The 16,690-nt window shown below is 41.9% G+C and overlaps 1 protein-coding gene across 3 annotated transcripts in view; it reads left to right on the top strand.

The window, feature by feature from the left end:
• Positions 1-16,690, top strand: part of sdk2 (sidekick cell adhesion molecule 2) — a 347,374-nt gene that overhangs the window by 274,577 nt on the left and 56,107 nt on the right. For all 3 annotated transcript variants that reach the window (XM_031894269.1, XM_031894268.1, XM_031894270.1), the window contains exons 5-10: positions 1,563-1,696; positions 10,294-10,405; positions 10,688-10,878; positions 12,650-12,733; positions 14,234-14,428; positions 15,752-15,868. In XM_031894269.1, the coding sequence (XP_031750129.1) occupies positions 1,563-1,696; positions 10,294-10,405; positions 10,688-10,878; positions 12,650-12,733; positions 14,234-14,428; positions 15,752-15,868 (833 nt within the window). The remainder of the gene's footprint in view (positions 1-1,562; positions 1,697-10,293; positions 10,406-10,687; positions 10,879-12,649; positions 12,734-14,233; positions 14,429-15,751; positions 15,869-16,690) is intronic.

Below are 16,690 nucleotides of genomic sequence, written 5' to 3'. Positions count from 1 at the left end.
ACCAATACTTCAAAAGGCAAACATTTCCGCAGAAGGTTAAATCAATGTGCACTCTACTAATAAGCTCAAACGGTATTCTGTCGCCTATAATATCCGACTCCCTGTTAGGTTAAACAAGCCATATTTGTTATTTTAATAAACATTGTGGGACAGTTGACATTCTAAGCAGAGTTTGCCTTCCATCCGGTATATCTCAGCCTGTCACACACCAAGCTAATCCTTCCAGGGATTGGGTGGTGCTAATGAATCAGTGGCACAGTCAGTCTTATCTCTCTAATTGCAGAGAATTATTATCCAGATGATCTGTCAGGAGGTCCCCAGTGTGAGAGTCTGAGCCGGGAGATATCTGCGAGGAAAGGTGCCAAAAGAGCATGCAAATGTGTGAAAGAGGGCACCAAGCTTAGCGACAGGAAAGCTTAGATATCCCTTTCCATCCAATAGATTCCCTTCCATAACAGTGATATTCTATTTCAGGAAAGCTGGAATGATTAGCCCTGTGTGTCAAACCCTTTGCCAGTAAATGGCAGATGCAGGCAAATTCTCAGTTGTACATTCATTTCTCTTTTGGTAGAAATCCCAACCCTCATAAAATCCCTGCAACACATCAGGGCAGTGTATCCATTATATATGAGTGTACGGGGAGACCGTGAATCAGGTATGAATTACAGGCTCCCATTGCTTCTGTACTGAGTATGATGAATAACAGCAACAAGATTGAGTCTGCTTATTCCCATCACGCCAGCTTTCCTAGGGTTCTGTAGGTCTGTTGAGAAGGCAAAACTACTGAAAACATCAGAAATGTAACTAACTGCCCATGGGCCCTGATGCAAGTTATGTCCCAGGGGCCCTTATTCAGCCCCCCCCCCTGTTACAGATACAGCTATTCATATCTGAGCAAACTTGTATTGGCCTCTTTGAACTGCTTACCCTTTAATAATATGGACACTAATGAATTGTGCAGAATTGTATTGGAATGTGAGCAGTGCAGTATCGGATGTAACTTTATTATTTGAAGTTATACTCCCATAGGGTTACAGAGTTTCTAGAACTGTGTTCTACTATGTGTTTTCCATTAGGCCGCCCCGATAAACAGAAATGCTGGGAGATTTCCAAGGCCAGTAGCCCAACTGCTGCCCTTCCCTTGCCAGCACAAAGCATGGGCACTGCCTTGGGGCACAGGGTATTTAATGTGTCCATGAATTTGTCTCCACCCTGGCATCAATGATCAGTGATCTGGAACACTTGAAAATCTCCCACCTTGCAGAAGGTGGCCTGACTTACATGGCTAGTAGCTCTTTTACTAAAATAAAGCACTATTTCAGCTATTTAAAAAGCATGAGAAACCTTCAATTATGTAAAGAAAGCCTTTCAGCCTGAGAGTTGTGTGCTTTATAATAATTTGTCTCCATTACAATCTGCAGCCTATTCATGTCGTACTCAAGTTTTGTTGTTGTTGACAGCATTAAATTCATGTGCTTACAGGTCGGGGAGCTGATAATACTGTAACTCTCCAGCCTATGAATAATTCCAAGCTGTAATTTTGTGATTTTTTTTTTTCTCAGAGCCATCACCAAGAACAATACATTAGTGATTTTGTCCAGCGTGGCTCCAGATACCGGCCGCTACTATGTGCAGGCCGTCAATGATAAGAACGGAGACAACAAAACTAGCCAGCCCATCACTCTGACGGTGGAGAGTAAGTAAAAAGCTCTGCGTGAGGGCAGAAAATGTCTGATCTCTATCTGACCTTGGTTCTTTCTGCCCCGCTTAAAATAAATGTAGTAAATCTAAGGGAGATTGGGTAGGGCTGGGTGGAAAGCTGCATAGCTGAGTAATCAGTCATATAGATACTGCTTGGCATATGGGTAAGTATTCCAGGTCTGTGAGCCTCCAACCAAAGATCTGAGACCTCTGAGGTATTTGTTTTTTTGCCCAGGAGCTGCTTAGATCCATCATGAACATTGAGCTGATATGATATTAACTGGGGTGGGATAACCAATGGACCTGTAAGAGTAGCAGGCTCTCTGTCTCCCTTGTAAGCAGAATAGAGTCTTTATGGCCATAAGAAGGAACTTGGCTCTAGCACCCATCTTCCCCCAGTCCCAGAGCTGCATAAGGGAGCAGATCCACTTTTCTCAGCTGGAAGAAGAAAATACAGGTGGATAGAAGCAGACCAAATACCCATAGCGCATTGCCCCGGCACAGCAAGCTGTAAAGCACATTTAAGCTCACAGGGCTAGTCCATCATAAACTTTGTTTCAGCTAATAGTTTGTAAATAGTTTTTTCTAGAGGGAATCATATTGGTGATAACTGTAGAAAATTGCCAGAGATTATGTTTTGTCTGATAATGCAATGGCCATATTGAAGATGCCATATATTCAATCTATACAAAGTCACACTGGTGAGCTTTTTAACTTAATAGCTTCTCCACCGTAGTTAGATGAATGTGAGAGAAAGACATTGTAAGGTAGAAGCAAATCGATAGCAATGGAAGAAGATAAACGTCAAAACATCACAAATAAAGAAAAATATAAGCTCTTTAATCGTGGATTTTGCAGGCCGGCAGAAAAGCTGCTGATACAGCATGGAGAATAGGACTGTGACTGGTTTATCGCGGGCCGAGAGAGAGAGTTGCACAAAAAAGAATTAATGGGCCATAGAAGGACGCCTCTGGGAAACTACCAGCCCGATGAGGCCTGAATGGTAGAGGGCAGAGAAGCTGACAGCGCTTAAATTGTACCTCCTTCATAGCACGCTGCTGCGCACTCTGCAGTCTCTGCCTCCAAATACTTTCCATCGGATGCTGCAGTATTGGATATTATGAAAATACAGAATAACATCATTTGTTTAAAGTGTTTACTGTACAAATAATAATGTCCTACCCTCCCCAACTTCATAATCATTTAGATTGAGGCGTCCATCTACTAAGGAGCGATAGACAGCAATTATGATTTGCACCAGAAAAACCGCAACAGAGTTAGCACTTTTGTCATTGGCAATTTTCTGGAGCACATATATATTATCACCTATTATAGCATTCATGCTGCATAAGTTGTCTCGCAAAGTTTACTAAAGATTATCGCCAGAATTGCCGCCAAATATAGACAAAATTATCGCCAATTTTTATATGAAACAAAGCCCGAAACTGTATGGAGTGATATACAGTCAGTTGTTATAAATGAGCAGCGAAAATTAGTACTGGGGAATAATGATACTCAGGAAGGTATTATTATTGAATTAATTAAGAAAAATTAATATAATGTGAAACTAATTGATTCCTAAAATTACTTTATTGGCCATAAGAATATTTAATAATACATTCATAAATTGCTAACAAATACTATTTTATATAAACTATTCATTAACTTTCTTACTCGTGAGCCACAGTCAAATGTAACAAGACTTGGGGAGAAACACAAGCATCATAAAAAACTATGGGGGAGCCAAATAAGGGCTGTGATTGGCTATTAGGGGCCTCTATGCACACTATCAGCTTACAGGGGCTTTATTTGGTAGGAAATCTTGTTTTTATTCAACCAAAACTTGCCCCCAAGTCAGGAATTCAAAAATAACTCCCTGGTTTGGGGGCACTGAGAGCAACATCCAAGGGGTTGGGGAGCAACATGTTGCCCCCCGAGCCACTGGTTGGGGATCACTGCTCTATAGTTATGGCTACGGGATTAATATATAGGTCACACTGCCATACCATACACTTGTCACACAATTCAAATGACATTTAGAAGCAACAATAAATAGTGGCCCAATGCCCAATGCTTCCCTTTAGCCCCACCGCTTAAGGTGCCTATACACTATAAGATCCACTCGCTTGGCGATGTCGCCAAGCGAGCGGATCTTCACCCGATATCCCCCACCTACGGGTGGGCGATATCGGGTAGCAAGTAACTTAAAAAAAAATAATCCGATCGTTTGGCCCTGGGGCCAAACGATCGAATTACATTTGTGGTTATGGGGCAGTCGGTTCGGGGACCGCATCAACGAGCCGATGCGGTCCCCGATCCGACTGGATTTTCTAACCTGGCCAATCAAGATCTGGCCAATTTCAGGCCAGATATCGGTCGGCCAGGCCGCTCTGTTCTGCCCATACACAGGCCGATTAGTCGGCCTGTGTATGGGGACCTTTAGTGATATCATAGAAACAAAACCGTATACTTATTATTGAATAAACAAAGATTTACCTATACATACACATTGCTAAGTCGACCAAACTATGCCTTCCTACCAGCGATTCATATTATTGCCAGTGGGAAGTCATTTGGGGGGGTATCAGCCGCAGTAGTGAAGATTTAGCCCGAGCAACTGATCTTCCCCTGCGACATAAGCCTAGAATATGTTTCATTGTCTGACTATTATATCATTACTACAGCCCTAATTAGCACTTTAGTGAGGCAAAGAGTAATGGAAATGTATGTAACATCTTAATAGTGGTCCAGATGGCTGATACAATCTCCATGTTAATTTAATTGCTGTTTTTGTTCCTATATGTACCAATCAGCTGCAAGAATTAGTCATGTGTTTGCTAGTTTTTAGGTTTCACTGGGAATGCTAAATAGCAGGCAAGCTTGTTCCTGTAAAGGAAAGGAAAGTATAAGCACTAAATGGAGAAAGGCAACGAGGGATTAGGAAAGAACTCAAGGCTAATGGCTATATTTATTAATATGCAAATTGTATTTTACACTTAAAAAAAAATCCAGCATTTAGCATAAAATTAATGGCAGATTTATAAAGCTGCGGTGGGTAAAACGCAGATGATTTTCTATTTTTACATATGTTCCATACACCACAGGAACGCTTGAATAAATGCACCACAATAGACTTGGAAATTTCCACTGAAAAAAGAAAACAGGTGCTGTGGAAAAGTGAAATAGAAATGGGTAAATGGGCGCAGTTATTTAACTGCATGAGCCCCGAACGTTTCTTTTAGTAACTGCGCAGCGTTCGACAGGAATTGTACTGTACAGTAGTCGGCTGCTTTTATGTGATTTGGAGCGACGTTTTGTAGGTGAGTATCAGCTACCTAAAAAAATCACTCAATATATCTGCATCTTTTGGTATTATACCCACAACTACTGTAGGTATCATAGTCATACAGATACAGTCTACTATATAGGCACCATCTCTCCCTACTATACCTGCTATCCCACAGCCCCAGTCCCTTCCCAGAGGCTATTATCCCCCCACTGCTACTATAGGCACCATCTCTCCCTACTATACCTGCTATCCCACAGCCACAGTCCCTTCCCAGAGGCTATTATCCCCCCACTGCTACTATAGGCACCATCTCTCCCTACTATACCTGCTATCCCACAGCCCCAGTCCCTTCCCAGAGGCTATTATCCCACTGCTACTATAGGCACCATCTCTCCCTACTATACCTGCTATCCCACAGCCCCAGTCCCTTCCCAGAGGCTATTATCCCACTGCTACTATAGGCACCATCTCTCCCTACTATACCTGCTATCCCACAGCCACAGTCCCTTCCCAGAGGCTATTATCCCCCCACTGCTACTATAGGCACCATCTCTCCCTACTATACCTGCTATCCCACAGCCCCAGTCCCTTCCCAGAGGCTATTATCCCCCCACTGCTACTATATGCACCATCTCTCCCTACTATACCAGCTATCCCACAGCCACAGTCCCTTCCCAGAGGCTATTATCCCACTGCTACTATAGGCACCATCTCTCCCTACTATACCTGCTATCCCACAGCCCCAGTCCCTTCCCAGAGGCTATTATCCCCCCCCTGCTACTATAGGCACCATCTCTCCCTACTATACCTGCTATCCCACAGCCACAGTCCCTTCCCAGAGGCTATTATCCCCCCACTGCTACTATAGGCACCATCTCTCCCTACTATACCTGCTATCCCACAGCCACAGTCCCTTCTCAGAGGCTGTTATCCCATTGCTACTATAGGCACCATCTCTCCCTACTATACCTGCTATCCCACAGCCACAGTCCCTTCCCAGAGGCTATTATCCACCCACTGCTACTATAGGCACCATCTCTCCCTACTATACCTGCTATCCCACAGCCACAGTTCTTTACTATAGGTACATTTTCCCACTGCCGCAGCAGACACTAATGTTCAGCCTGCATAGTGAAAATGGTTATAAAGTTGGTTCCCTTTATAGAGTATTTCAATATATGATTCTACATTATAGCTCTAGCTGTCAGCATTAACTGGGACCAATATTTATTTCATTTTTCCTTAGTACAATCCACTTCTCTGAGAATAACTAATGTCCTTCTGACATAAAAAAATGTGTAGGAAGAATCTTTGAGAGCAATCAAATCTGCAGATATCCCATCCCAGCTGTACTTGTATGGTCTAGATTCAGAGAAAACAGTGTTTATTATATCAACTGAGCAATTCACTTATCTGCATGTCAATCCTTTGCTTCATGTTAATCGGCTCCAGCAAATGATGGTAATTTAGTGCTAAGGGAAAAGGAATGTCTTTTAAAAAACATTTTCTTGTTTTATAGGGGAAAATTGATCTGTCAAATGCTTTTTGAATGTATAAATGCCGCCGCTTCTGGGTTTATGTGTAATGTAACTTTGATGTTAGACGTCAACATGTAAACTAGTTACTGGTCTGTGTAGCTGTTCTGCCCCATTATCCTCCCCCAATGAGGGCAACAATAGAGCCACAGGCTGACCAATGTGATGTAAGGGGGTCAGTTACGACTGCAAGCGTCGTGTGAAAGCTGCAGTTTTGGATATGATTTTTTACTTAGAATTCAGCATTTTTATCCACAATCCCAGTGTCATTGCAGCAAACTGATGGGTAGAACGTTTTGATAATTGGATCCAGAGTTTGGGGGGTGCATTATTTCCAGAACTTTCAAAGGGAACCCTGAATTCCTGCCAGTCAAAAATCAACCTTGTATTATTTTATTGCTGCCGTCTACATGACCTACATTACCAAAACTTACCATTGATGATCTGTGAGGTCCCCCTACTACAGCACAAAAACAGCAGATTACGTATTTTCTGTATAAAAGACAAAGAGATTATTTGACTTGGATGAGACCTTTATGGACGTTAAGAAGGCCTAAAAAAGTAGCAGCCTTTTCACACACTAGGGAAAGACCTGCAACAACAGTAAAGGGAGCTACTATAATCCAGATTGCTTTAACCATGAATGAGACCATACACAGGCCAATAAGATCTGCCAGCTCTGCCCCTCCAGACTGACTAGGCAGTTTATTGGCCACTCCTGAAAGACTGGCCAACCAATATCTACCAGGGGGAGGACCACATTGGCATGTTGATGCACTTCTGTCCTACCAGGTCTCCCCAGTCTCCCATTATCCCATTATTATCTAATTGTTGACAGGGGCTAAAAATCAGGTTATACCAACTGGCCCAGTGCATTGGTGGCCAAACAAGGTAAAGATCTGCTTTAAACACTAGTCGATGTGAGCTTACACAGACCAAGAAGTCCGTTCCAAATGGTTAGTGTGATTTGGCAAGCTGCATTTTCCCAGTATTGTTTCTATTCCCTGCTGTGTTCCTGATATTAGATCCAGCTACACATTTTATACCAATTTATTAGTTGGAGGACACAGCAGTGTAGGTCTGTAAAATAAGTGAGAGATATTTGTATCCACTAAAGGGTATAGGGTATCACTGGCTAAACGAAACTGCTTTCAACTCAGTAAGAATGTCAGTAACCCTAACTGGCTAGATATTACCTGTGTAGTTATTTAATGCTAGGGTTGCTGACAAACTGGGGACTGGACAAATCTGCCCATGGGCAGTAACCTATGGCAACCAATCAAATTGTTGCATTTATTGTACTACATGCAGCTGACGGAAAAAAAAAATCACTGATTGGTTGCTATGGGTTACTGCCAATGGGCAAATTTGCCCAGTGTTGATAAATGACCCCCACTTTTTAAGAAATTTGCTGAGCTTAATATTGTATTAGCAGTCTAAAACTGCAAATATCCTAGAAACCAATAAAAGTAATGTAAATGGAAAAAGTGCTGAGTAATATTACATCAATTCTTTTTATGGGGTTACATTTCCTTGAAGACGAGTAGAATTTGTTCCCAGAATCCCCTTGGTCTATTTGCATACGTTTGAGGCGGTCTCCTCAACCCTTTTGACTTGTTCTTGAAGATGAGCTTAAGTTTTTTTCAAACAAAGACCGGCAAACTTCATTTATATGTGTTGCTGGCAAACCAGCAATAACAGTTTGTCAGTACATTTTTTAAGTTCAGTGTTGCTTGTGATCCCCTTATATAGGGTCAGAATACATGACCCACACTGCTATGCCCTACATTTCCCATTATGGGTATAAAACATAGCTGGGTGCGGTGTCAAGAACAGAGCAGGAGAATAGAAACAATACTTCAAAGCTGCGGCTTGCCAGAGCCGAGTGACCGTTTTTACAATAGCTTGGTGGGAAGCCGACTTCTCGGCCCATGTAGTGAGAAACGATCCGACGGCTCTGTTTTGTTTGGAATCCAAACACGTCTTACAGGGAAGGAGAGAAATATTTGAGACCGTTGCTGCTTTTGGAGCAGGACACAGTGTAATCAGTCCATGTATAGTGAAGTTAGAGAAGGAGAATGTGTGCCAGAATGGCCCGTCTGGATGAACGGTGTGTTTAGCTGAATGTTGAGCTATAAAATAGAGACAGACAAGTTGGAGAAACAAGCAGTTTGAACTCTTACACTAACACAAGCCGTAGACATTATTACTGCCCCTTCCCCTGTTGTAGAGGCGCTTTATATAAACTAAAAAGACCATACTTTCCATATTACAGTGCATTTTTACACTCTTTTGCACCCTAGGTAATTCCCTATTGTGTAGTATTAAGGACATATCAATATTGCAGCTGTATAAAAGCCTTTTGGTGGCGCAGACCCAAGTGGTTTGAACAGTTTTGCACCCGTGCTTAATGATTTATATGAGTTATGTAATAAAAGGCTCTAAGTTTGCCCAGGAGCATTAACCCATTGTAACCTATCAACGGGTAGAATGTATTGGTCACCTCTTTAGAAGCAAACATTTTATTAGTTGCTATAGGTTACTGCTCCTGGGCAAAGCCATATGGTAAACCAATTTGAACAGCAAGAGAGTGGTAGGACAATCCCAGGGGACTTGTGTACTCATTATCAGCCAGTGGCAGTGCATGCTTGTGTTGTCTGGAACCATCTAATATATTTATAGGGTCCAATATATTTATAACCCCAGAGATCATAAACAGCAACTAAATTCCAGAATCAATATTGCCTATATTAATTAGTCTGCAGCTCTATGCTATGTATGAGTCCCCTGTGGAAGCCATATTTACCATTCAGTATCTGGTGTGCTGTCCCCCAAGACCAGGGCACTGCACATGTGCATTACATCCCCCCTGAATGTACTTGATCTGCTTGGCCCCTGAGAATCTGGAGCAAAACTGGAGCTAAGTAAGGGCTGAATGCTTTCCCTCACAGGACAGGGAAGGCTGCACAGCAGCCTCATATCATAAAACTAAACAGTGGTCGTATTTATTGTGAGATTAACTCATCTAGGTCTGGGGTTTTTTTTACTGCGCAGTTTAACACCCAAATGATCTCCCTTTCAAAGCTAAACTGGAGTTAAAAGCAAATCAGTTAATCATGGTGATCTGCCATGAAACAATTGAACTGATTTGCGCTGATACATCTTGAAGTGATTCAAATATATAACTCCGCTGCCTCTTCTCTCTCTGCTAAGCATCAGATTTGTGACTGCGAAGCTGCTAAAGATGCCCTGCAGGTTTTTGCACAGCTTCCTTTGCGCCTCCCAGGCAGGTTAATACTATATGTCAGAGGCTGTCACTATCCCAATATTAGAAGAGAGAGAGACTGATTGGGATATGCAGCAAAGCTTTTTCATATGTCCTGACCATTTACAGAGGTGGGTTATGGGTGGAATACAGCCCAGATGTATCTTCTACTTATTGCGCTGCCTGCAGAGCCAGCAGAAAGCAGAGAACTTGCTCGGGATTTACTGCAAATGAAACCAGTCTGCTCGTATTAAGGAGTCTGCTATTGTTAAGGTTTTGATTAAACACTCTGGGCTGCAGGGGTTCTGACCACTGATTGGTCTATAAGAAAACAAAGTCACAGAAAATGTTAATTGTGTTCATGTAACATTTCAAGTCTATCAATGCCTTCTCCAAACCTCTAAAAAATGTCATTTCTGTCATTCTGTCACTTTGCACTGACACTTTTAACCGCTAAACCAGATTGGATTTATCTTTCTAACAAAATAAGTTTGGCTTTATAGATGTGGGTGGTCCCGCAGATCCCATCGCTCCCATCATAATCATACCACCGCAGAATACAAGTGTGGTGACTGGCACATCTGAGGTGTCTATGGAATGTGTTGCCAATGCAAGGTGAGTGGGGGGGAATGGTTTGTTTATTATTATCTTTAGTTTAGAGTTCTACAACCTAACTTTTCTTGTCACCGATTGATTTCACTTGCTCTGGTTGGCTGATGAGTCACAACAGTATGACAAACAACATGTTTGAGTTGTTTGGAGTAGGATATAGCACACTAATAGACTATTTATATCTCAAAAACTATAGGAAAGGTAACACCTTAAATTGTCTCTTGGCTTATCTATCACAACTGCTTCATCTTACTTGTTGTTTTCATCCTCCTCTTTTCCCTTCAGACCACTCACTAAGCTAAACATTGTTTGGAAGAAAAACGGAGTCCCCCTGTCCAATGGGGTGACGGAATTTGGGCGTTTCCTAACAATTCTGAACCCCGTACTGAGCGATGCTGGTTATTACTCTTGTGAAGCAACTCTACGCAGCAGCAGCGTCCCACCAGTGTCTGCCGGGGCCTACTTAACTGTGCTGGGTGAGAGCTAACTTGTCCTGTTTAGTATTATAAAATATGCATTCCATGTCCACAAGGACATGTATATTGCAAAGTTGCTTTGAACTGTTTTATTAGACAAAAAAAATTTGGGGGTTGACTTTAAGCTGCACAGCCTAGCTAGCTTTACTTCTGTACATGTAAATATAGATAGGCTATTTTACCAGTAACCTTTCTATGCAACTCCCATCAATGTTTTTGTGCCCACATTGGGAACAGAGCTCTGTCCAAACCAGGTATCTGAATCCAGTTGCTAATAACACAGTATTATCAGTGACATATGGCCGCTAATTGATTACAACCTGGTAATAGAGATGCATAGCTAATAAGCAAACCTCATTACTCTCCACTGGAATGCAGGTTATTATGTCACCAAATATACTGTACGTTATGGCTCATCCATCATGTAGATGGCAATAACGAGTGTGATCAAACAGAGGTGGAAATAGATGAGAGAGTTTAGACTCTTCACACTGTGTCTTTATTATCAATGTGTTGTTTGTCTTGCCTACAGGTGGCAGGAGCAGTAGAGTAGACAATATATAGAATGTGATAGACATTCCTAGGTTCATAGATTTTAAATAGAAAACCTATTTATGCACAACCCTGTGTTTGCCCAGCTTGAGTAGATACATTGACTTGTGTAAAGGATCTGCATGGAGGAGGAGTCCTTCACGGGAGGACTGATATTATATCAACAGACTAGACAGGCGAGAAAAGGAGAGGCCAAAGGTCAGGAGCAAGTTGGACAAGCAATGAGAGGACGGGAAGGGCAAAGAGTCTGAATGGGATGGAGCGGGTGGAGAACCAGGGACAGGAAAGAATGAGATGGAGCAGGTGTAGAGGACCAGAAAAAGAACAGGACTAGAAACAGGAACAGGACTAGAGCAGTAAACAGGAATAGAAGCAGAGCTGGAACAAGGCTAGGAGCAGACAGGAGCCAAAGCAAGGAAACGAGAGCCAGGGACTTGCCACAGTGATAAGTTTACAGAGGCCAATGCTCTGGCACAGGAAGTTAGCTGAGCTGGGCTTATGTAGGGAAGAGTCAGTCCTGATTGACTGACCCAATCCAACCAATAGGGCTGATGGGACAGAACAGAAAAACACGGTGAAAGAGAGAGAGAGCTTGTTAGATGCTGTTCTGGCCAAGTGGTCCCAGCAGAGCCTTACAACTTGAAGGTATAGAAGTATTCCACAGCCCTAGTACATTCTGTGTTTACACTGTAAACAGGAACATAATGGTGGATGCCGGTGGGGACAAGAACTAGAATGGGAGATTTAGTGTCTTTTCACTAGCAGTAGGCACTCTAAGAGGCAATCACTGTAATGGATCTATAGATATACTGTATATTTACAGGTATAGGCTCTATTCTGAAATGCTTGGGACCTGGGGTTTTCTGGATAAGGGATATTTCTGTAATTTGGATCACCATATCTCAAGTCTGCTACAAAATCATTTAAACATTAAAGTTAAATAGGATTTGCTTTGTCCCCAATATGAATTCATGCAGCTGGTAGGACCAAGTTTAAGAAAAAAGGGCATCATTTTTTAAACATATCATTATTGGCTAGAAATGGACCCCATGGGGAGATGGCCTTCCTGTAATTCAGAGCTTTGTGGATAATGAACTTTCAAATTCAGTGACAACATATGTACACTATGCTTATGCGTGATGCCGTTGTTGGCAAACACAATTACTTCCGGCCCACATTATGGATGAAAATAAATATTAATGGTCTCTCATATTTTCAGAGCCTCCCCAGTTTGTAAAGGAGCCAGACAGACACCTGACTGCTGAGATGGAGAAGGTGGTGGAGATCCCTTGCCAGGCCAAAGGTGAGTATGAGTTATAAATAATAACAAAACCTGCCATTAACAACCGAAGAACTTCTTATCTACTTATTTAGATCCCTCTAAGGGCTGTGACACACGGGGAGATTAGTTGCCTTGAGAGGAAACTTCCATGACTTTGGCAAGTCATGGCGCCGCCTATGCCATTCCATCGGCGATTTACATTCTAACCGGTGGGATGGCATTTCGGGGAGATTAGTTGCCCGGGACAAGGGAGATTTGTTGCGCACCGACTAATCTCCCCATGTGTCACAGCCCTAATGTATCTGTAGACACTCATTTTATAAGGGACAGGACAGATTACACCTATGCTGGATTTGGATAAAATTTAGCAAATATTGGTTACGCTCTGTCCATTTGGGGCTGAAAATTGCTTCTGTACCCTATATACAATAGTTAAACTGTCAGGGTGGTAACCTGATTACCTGAAGTCTTTAACAGACTGAGGATCTAGGAAAGGTCTGTCTTGTGGCCTGCCCCCCCCCCCATTTGATGTTGCCATGTTGTTACATACTTCATTGTGGCAACAAGATTCAGGGGGTCATTGTTGCGTCGTAATTTTTCACTTTGCAAAGCTATATGTCTTCCTACACCTGATGCCAGGGTGTTACAGTCAGGCAGCATATGGAAAGATGCAGAATCCAAACCCTAACCCTTGCCTATTTATAATACAACTTGTATCCTAGGGTGAGATAGTGGCCTTGGCTTTGAGAACTTTGTACCCTGTGTTTCTGTATCAAAATGTATCATGTAATAGACCATGTGTCAGTAATAATAAACAGCATTGTGCCAATTAGGTCGGTGCTGTACATATATTAGAGCACTGAGTGGATGGCTGGCCCCCCAGCCTCCTTTATAGGAAACAGAGAATGATTTAATATGCTGTGCTATCTAAAGTACCCAGGGGATGGGACTCATTAGATGCTGCTTGGGCTCATACCATCCATTTGTGATTCCTATGCTCTCTGTCTCGCTCTCTTTTTCCTCTCTCATTATTCTATATCTGTTTTTTTCTGATATATTATGCTCTTTTTCTTCCTGCATTTTTTTCTTCTATTCCTCCCTTTTTCCAAGTCTTTAATGAAACCCAAGTTCCCACTATCCTAGGTTCCCCAGTCCTTCTAATATTAACCTTGCCATATTACATTTTTCCCTTTCCCTCCCTTAAGAACTTACTTAGCTTGCCTTTTCATCTAATTTTAAAAAGATGTAGCTCACATATGATTTTAATTTCTTCTGTCTTCTTCTTTATTGTGTGCCTCATTTTCCTTGCTTCTTTCTCTTCCCCTTTGTATTTGCTTAGTCTGTTTATCCTTCTGTTCTGAGATATCTAGAGTTTTGCCCTCCAGCTGTAGAACTACAACTTCCAGCATCTTCTAACAACAAAATATGTGTGTTGGGCAACAGCTTGAGGGCCTAAGGTTGGACAACCCTTCTTAATACTATACTTTGATAATTTATCTTTTAATTTCCTGTCTGTCCTAGGGGTACCCCAGCCCATCATATCTTGGTATAAAGATGCTGTTCTCATAGACATCCGCAGAGATGCCAGGTTCCGATTGGTTTCATCAGGTAGCTTGAGGATAAGTGGGCTTATACCAGATGACACTGGAATGTTCCAGTGCTTTGCGCGCAATGAAGCAGGAGAGGTGCAGACCTCTACATACCTGGCTGTTACCAGTAAGTACTTCAGAGCAAAATCCACTTTTTTCCTCCATTTGTTATACTGTTAAGTAAAATGGGTATAGAACATGGAGAATAGAAATGGAGAACAGAAGAGGATAACCAGGAAATAGAAATTAAAACTACTCTAAGAAAGATCAATATATAATATCTAAAGTGTTCTGCTCCATTATAGAAATTGCAGTACAGGTATGGGATCTGTTATCCAGAATGCTTGGGACCTGGGGTCTTCTGGATAAGGGATCTTTCTATAGTTTGGATCTCAATGCTTTAAGTTTATTTAAAAAATCATTTAAACATTAAATAAACCCAACTGAATTGTTTTCCATCCAATAAGGACTAGTTAAGTACAAAATATTGTTTTATTATTTCAGAGAAAAAGAAAATAATATCTAAAAATTAGAATCATTTGTTTAAAATGGAGTCTATGGGAAATGGCCTTCCTGTAATTCGTAACTTTCTGGATAACAGGTTTCCGGATAACGAATCCTATACCTGTATAAAGAATTAATTTGCACTTCATTGGCCCAATCATATCCTGAGTTCTAAAGAAGCAATTAGAAGTAGTAGTTAGATGGCGTCAGTCATGCTTTTTGCATGTAGTTGGCCAATTACTTGTCATGTTTCATGTTCCATTTGAACTTGTGATCTTATACAAAAACATCTGTAGAACTCCTAACCTGGAACATTTCATGGATAGCCACATCTGGTCCATGGGCCTCCAGCTGGTGAGCCCTGTATCAAGGGGAATCACAGAGATGGATTGATCAGATTAGCAACCCTTTGATTAACAAAGCTGAAGCCACACCAAATCCAGCAGCTTCTATCCACCTATAGTACAGTCCCTTTTCACTCTGAAAATGCTCAAAAGAGCCAGAACCAGAGGTTATAAGCATTTTAATGTATTTGTGCCACAGGAAGTGCTGCACCATGTGTGCTTCCCCCTGTATTTGGGCTGCTAACTATGCATTTGTGTGTGCCCATTAAATTGCCAAAATTGACCAGTATATATGTATTATTGGACTTCCAATGGTGCACTAAACGGACCACCTCTCCCATGGCCATACACTTATACCATACGTAACAACTTTGAACTTTAAAAAACATACAAAACACGTACAAGTTACTGAGTTTTCACTGATAATGAGTGTGGAATCCTGTTTTACAGCAGGGTAATGATTATTTAATTGCTGGCAGAGGCCAAAATCAGTGTATACATGGGGTGCAAGTTAGCACAGAGTCGACCTTGCCTCCAGACTTGGCAAAGGAACCGAGAACTGTATACGTTATCAGCTAAAAACATTGTCTTTTCATTACTAGGTATTGCCCCTAATATAACAAGGGCCCCCCAGGATACCACTGTAATTGATGGGACAGCTGTGGTGCTGCAGTGTGAGACATCAGGAGCTCCTCGACCAGCCATAACCTGGCAGAAAGGTACAGATGTAAACATGGTTGGGGGGCCTGGGAGTTTGAAGGGGCCTGCATTAAAAGAAAGTACTGCTGGGAATGATAATGAAGCCCTCTCAGCTCCCTGGTCATGTATTAATGATGTACAGGATTTTAGAACTTCATACTCTGTATTCATAATAAGCACATCTCCCAGGTTTTAGCTTGCGTGTGTGTGAAATATACGGAGAGCTTCCTACCTCCAGTATCCTATTTGAACGGTCATTAACATTAACATATGTTAGCCGTGTATCAATGTTTGTCTCACATCCGTATCACATTGTGCACTGCCAAAAACCTGTGTAACTCAACCATAGCCCAATTTGGTGTCCCGGGGCTTGTCTGTTCCAAGCAAGGAGACTATGGGGCACATTTACTAACCCACGAACGGGCCGAATGCGTCCGATTGCGTTTTTTTCGTAATGATCTGTAATTTTGCGATTTTTTCGTATTTTTTGCGATTTTTTTCGTATTTTTTGCGATTTTTTCGGCGTCTTTACAATTTTTGCGAAAAAACGCGAGTTTTTCGTAGCCATTACGAAAGTTGCGCAGAGTCGCGATTTTTTCGTAGCGTTAAAACTTGCGCGAAACGTCGCGCCTTTTAAGTTTTAACGCTACGAAAAAGGCGCGACTTTGCGCGCAAGTGTTAACGCTACGAAAAATCTTTGCGCAACTTTCGTAATGGCTACGAAAAACTCGCGTTTTTTCGCAAAAATCGTAAAGACGCCGAAAAAATTGCAAAAAATACGAAAAAGTCGCAAAAAATACGAAAAAGTCGCAAAATGTTCGTTTCCAATCGGAATTTTTCCA

Source organism: Xenopus tropicalis, chromosome 10, assembly GCF_000004195.4.
Source record: "Xenopus tropicalis strain Nigerian chromosome 10, UCB_Xtro_10.0, whole genome shotgun sequence".
Classification (NCBI taxonomy): Eukaryota; Metazoa; Chordata; class Amphibia; order Anura; family Pipidae; genus Xenopus; species Xenopus tropicalis.
The sequence above is the reverse complement of the archived record's forward strand: the minus strand, read 5'-3'. Positions and strand labels throughout refer to the sequence as shown.